Genomic DNA, 5,911 nt, shown 5'->3' with positions numbered 1-5,911 from the left:
TAATTCACTCCTTAAAAAACTTCTTCAAAATTTTATAAACAAATATGAACATTTTCCAAAAGAATTAATTGCAAGGGTAATATAGAAAAAATTAATTAATGCTTTCTTGATTTATAAGGTGGACAACTACTATGAGACAACTATTTTTAGTAAGATGACCCACTAATATGGAACGGGGGGAGTAGTATTTTTTCTTGAAAAAAAACACTTCTTTCTCTCTTTTGAATTCATTTTGTATTTTTCTAACACATCTTTCTTTGACTTCTAGCAACTTAAATAGAGCCTCCTAATTTAAACTCGTAAATATGGAAGGGATATATGAATTGAGTCTGAATTAGTTAAATATTTTATTAATTTAATTGAGAACGATTAATGAAAAAAATTAGTTAGATTTAAATTGTCTACTATTAGCTCGAATTTCCGCAAATCCACTATTTATAATAAAATCCATATTTGCATGCACACATTTTTTTTTTGCAATCTATAATATTAGGGATAATTACGCCTCATGGCCATCCGATAAAAATAATTATCAAAAAATGGTCATTTGTTGTATAGGCATATATAGTCAGTGTATATTTCATGTATAACCAAACTATATTCAATTTTTGAGTATATCATAATGTATATTCAATGTATAATTCATATAAAATTAATATAAATAAAACATGACTATATTTATTATAAACTAATTAATTTATTATATATATTTGAAATTATCCCTTATTATTATCGAAGAGAACAAATTCTGCATAAATATACAAAGAAGCACAAAGGTCCAGTGTGTTGGGCAAAGAAAAAGCTACAACAACTTAACTTGAAAAAGCAAAACAAAAATAAAGGAAAATTGAGAAAACAGATTTGATGCCAACTATATGAGTAAACTATTTTACCTCTTAATACAAGTAATAACAAAAAGTTTAAAACGTCTCATTTTTTAGTAATTTGAAAAATTAATTTTTCAATTGTTGTTTAATTTAAATATTTCTAAACTAAAAAAATATTATTATCATGTATGCTTTACTTTTAAAATAAAAAATAGAAAAAGGATTGTTAAAAGAAAGAAATATTTTTAACTTTTATAATACTGTCAAACGAAATGAAATAAGAGATGGAAGAATTGGTACGATTAGTTTTAAAAGGACAAAATAATGGTGGGTTTATTGGTGCTATGTATGCCGTGCAAGCCCCACCTCTCATTTATGTGGCACTCATAGCAAACCGTATATATAAATTTTGATCCATAAATTTATATGTTATATAAAAGGGATTAATTTTGCGAAAAAACAAATTTATTATTCCTATTATGTGGAAGAATTATATTAAAGAATAGTTAATTACTATCATTAATTGTTATTTTTTTTTTAGATTAGAAATTTTTTATAAAATTATGTGTATTTGAAAGTTTTTAATAACATGTAATCACAAATATTTATTTAGAAAAAGAACATGCTGGAGATATGTGATTTATTAATGCGTTGTCTTAGGATATTTGATACTATGATTTGCTCATTTTGTAAGATTGTATACAAATTGAAGAAATTTTGATAGTGTTCACAAATTTTCTGGGATTTTCATGTTTATGAAAAAAATATAATTTAAAAAATCAAATTTCATGTCTAAACAAAATTTCAACTTCAAATCAACCTAATTTCAAATTCTAATTTAAAATCATGTCCAACTGGCCCTAAAATTTTACATATAAATGTATCTTAACGTATTGAAGCAGGCAACTGTCATATATTTAGGCTACTTATCTAATGTTTAATGAATGATTTGCTATTTGTAGTTATTTTTTAGATGACATGATAATATACAAATTCTTTGAACGATTTGTTATTTATAGTTATTTTTTAAGGAAAATTACCCTTTTACACATATTAAGATGCTATATTTACTTTTATTCTCTACTACACCAAAAAATTTCCAAAATCCCTCTTTTTCCTTTCTCTCTCTCTCCCTCACTGATACATCCGCCTCCTCCTTCATCCTCGCCCTAATTTGCTCTAGTTAATTTGATCCTCTTCAGCCGTTAATCAATTTCAAGGTTTCAACTAAGGTATATTTTAATCTTTCCTTATATGGAATTTCACTTCATCCTCATTCAATCTGATTTCTCCTAATATTTGTATCTTTTGATTTCTTCTGTAAATCTTTGAAAAATCTTCTAAAATTTTTATCATTTGCTTTCTTTTGTAAATCTTTCTATTTTTGTTTCTCATACCTTCAATGATACATATGGAATCCGTTCATGGTCTCAAACAGTCCAATAAAAATCAAGGAATTCTTGTTTCACCTGGTTCTGATTCGTCTTGGGAAGGTTACGACGAGGTTAGATCCAAACATCGTAACGATCCAGCAGTGATGAATAAGCTACGTGAGAAATTGAAGTCGAAAACTACAGTTAAACATGCACCCAAAGAAATAGACAACAAGATTAAAGGGGTTACAACACGCCCTAATCTCCCAAAGGTATGGGTTCAATTAAGTTTTTTTTTAAGAATGGAAATTTTGTGAAGGTTTTAATGATTCTGATACATATCATTTATGTATCAGATACATAATGTCCTTTTCAAATGCAATTTTTTGGAGATTTACTATTTCTGATACATCATGTTTAAGTGTCAGTTTCTGTTGTTTCAAGTTTTAATGATTCTGATACATATCAGTTATGTATCAGATACATAATGTCTTTTTCAAATGCAATTTTTTGGAGATTTACTATTTCTGATACATCATGTTTAAGTGTTAGTTTATGTTATTTCAAGTTTTAATGATTCTGATACATCTACATTTATGTATCAGATACATAATGTCTTTTTCAAATGCAATTTTTTGAAGATTTACTATTTCTGATACATCATATTTAAGTGTCATTTTCTGTTGTTTCAAGTTTTAATGATTCTGATACATCTACAGTTATGTATCAGATACATAATGTCTTTTTCAAATGCAATTTTTTGAAGATTTACTATTTCTGATACATCATATTTAAGTGTCATTTTCTGTTGTTTCAAGTTTTAATGATTCTGATACATCTACATTTATGTATCAGATACATAATGTCTTTTTCAAATGCAATTTTTTGAAGATTTACTATTTCTGATACATCATATTTAAGTGTCATTTTCTGTTGTTTCAAGTTTTAATGATTCTGATACATCTACATTTATGTATCAGAATATAATATATAACTGCTTCTGATACATCTTCTGTATGTATCAGAATCTCATCTCATGCATCAGATATTTTAATGCATATGATACATCGTATTTATGTATAAAGTTCAAGTTGTATTTAACCATTTTTATGTCAATGCAGGGAATGAAATACGTCATCAAGAAGATCTCGTCCCACCCATTGAGATTCGGAACTATAAGAGCCAATCATACCTTATCTCAATCTTCTATCCATAAATAGCTGATGTGCATTAACTATTCTATAGCTAAAGTTATGTATTAGATACATAACTTATGTATCAGCAAAAGTGAAAAAATAATTGAAATCAACTTCGGTTTGAATTGATGCTCTGTTTTTTTCATTCGAGACGATGCTCTATTTTTTGGCTTGAATCTTCATGAACATCACAGTTGCTTTTTTAAACAAATTAATCCCATTAATTAGATTAGTGATTCAATTAAATAACCAATCAAAACTTACATTAAAATACTAACCATAAATAGCTTATATGCATTAAGTATTCTACATCTAAAGTTGATGTATCAGATACATAACTTATGTATCATCAAAACTGGAAAAAAAAATTGAAATCGAATTTGATTTGAATTTATGCTCTGTTTTTTGGCTTGAATCTTCACGTACACAACCGTTATTTTTTTAACCAAATTAATCTCATTAATTAGATCAGTAATTGATTTAAAGAACCAATCATACCTTATATTAAGATACTATCCATAAATAGATGATCTTCATTAATTACTCTATAGATAATTGATGTATCAGATACACCACTGATGTATCAGATACATCACTAATGTATCATAAAAGTTGAAAAAAAAGGAGATATCGGGTAATTTTGGTACAATGAGGGATGTATAGTAATTAGACTTTTCCATTATGGGATTTAGGTAAAGTTTACTATTTTTTAAATGACATGACAATATACAAATTCTTTTACACAGTCAATATTGCAACTCACCTTTTAAACAAAGTATCTCAAATTATACAACCTCTACACCATAGCCTATGGAAAATCAAAGGAAACAAGGTAAGGGGTCCATGAAAATTGAAATGAAGGATAATAATGGTTCTAATAAGTTGTGGGCAATAGACATTGGAATATTGGAGTGTATCCTATCCCCTACCTGCCTTTTTGTTTTTTTTTTGATATCTCTTTCTTACTTTGTTCAACCACTAGCCATGTGAGCAAATGCTAAAAGGAATAGCAACTCTACCAAAATATCACTTTCACATCTTTCTTTTCACTCTTTCATTATTAATAACATGTTGTCTCTTTTTCTCCATCTTTGGCCATGCCTATCTTATAATAAGGTATTGCTGGTTAGACAACAACAACATTAGTGAATTAGACTAGAGGTTTATCTATTGCACAAAATTGACATGACTTCTACTAGCTAGCACGTATAATGTGCACCCAAATTAGGTGTGGTTCTATGTCTTAAACACTAGTAAAAATTGAAATTTCCCACCAAAAAAAATGTTCAGTGGCTATCTCCACGGATATTTTGATTGAATAAGTGAGGGAAAAAACGTTCAATAGGAATTTGTTTTTCATCATGCGTTTTCCCAATGAGTTGGTTCGATGGAAATGAGGTGGAAAAATCATGTTTTATAGCACTCCTATTGATTCACGGAGGGAAAAGTCTCTGTTTCTAGTAGTGAAAGTTTAAATAGCCAGTGTGAGTTTATTCATCATCTTATATTCAAGTTTTATATATACTAAATAACAAAAAAGATAAAAAAAATAAAAATAGTGTGAGCTCACATGTGGAGTGTAAGAAGGTTAGAAGGTACAAAGACCTTAAGACTTACCTTATGAAATAGACACTAGAGAAGATGTTTTTGATAGATCTTCTTATCAAGTTTTATATACTTAATTACTATTCACATTCTTCGATTCAAATTCTACAATAGAAAATTTACATATATTTGTATAAGTACGCAACCTCTACCCTTGATCATTATTAAAATACATATACTCCAAAAATATTTAAAGGCTGCAAGTGTTACGGTATTTTCAGTGTACGTTTTATAATTTGGTCCATTATTTCAACTTCACACTTAAATTAGAAATTTGAAGAATAAGTTTGAGGAGTATTTTTTTAAAAAGGGAGTATTTCGAGTTTCATTTTATAAAACTTCAATTTTTTCTTTCAAGCCATCATTGGTGTCCAAACATAAACTTCCAATTTTCAAGTACTTAATTTGTTTTCCAAACTTCAAATAAATCATGTCAAAAATCATGGATTTGTAATCATCTCTGCTCCCAATCATTAATATGGTGCAATTGCTTCTTCCTATTTGCATTATGGAAGTCATCAAGGATATTGCAAGGATTATCTTAAATATGTTTTAATGCACAAGAACTTCAGACCGAAATCTCAACGACATATTTTAACTTAATTAGAGTTTTGTTAGCTCCTAAACTATTTTAAAATGAAATAAATATACCCTAAAAGCTAAAAGTTGGCGTGCCAAATAGAGGGTGCACACTCTCTTGAAGGCAAGTGATTATTGAAAAAATTGGACACATATCCTTTTTTAATTAGTAACTTTATAATTAGTTAGTACACATAATTATTGATATTAAAACTTATATATATTTAATTATTTTCATTTCTTTCTATGAAAAATATTTATTTTAATTTCTTGCTCACTTTAAACTTTTATTTTTTTCTTTCATTAATTCTTTATCTTTTCACTTTTAATT

At 27.5% G+C, this 5,911-nt stretch overlaps 1 protein-coding gene across 1 annotated transcript; it reads left to right on the top strand.

The window, feature by feature from the left end:
* Nucleotides 1-2,211: 2,211 nt before the first annotated feature.
* LOC129872077 (uncharacterized) lies at nucleotides 2,212-3,438 on the top strand. Its single transcript, XM_055946930.1, has 2 exons — nucleotides 2,212-2,472; nucleotides 3,322-3,438. Exons 1-2 carry the CDS (start codon nucleotides 2,230-2,232, stop codon nucleotides 3,418-3,420), a joined length of 342 nt encoding a protein of 113 aa, XP_055802905.1. The 5' UTR covers nucleotides 2,212-2,229; the 3' UTR covers nucleotides 3,421-3,438.
* Nucleotides 3,439-5,911: the final 2,473 nt, after the last annotated feature.

Source organism: Solanum dulcamara, chromosome 11 (genome assembly GCF_947179165.1).
Source record: "Solanum dulcamara chromosome 11, daSolDulc1.2, whole genome shotgun sequence".
Taxonomy (NCBI): Eukaryota; Viridiplantae; Streptophyta; class Magnoliopsida; order Solanales; family Solanaceae; genus Solanum; species Solanum dulcamara.
The sequence above is the reverse complement of the archived record's forward strand: the minus strand, read 5'-3'. Positions and strand labels throughout refer to the sequence as shown.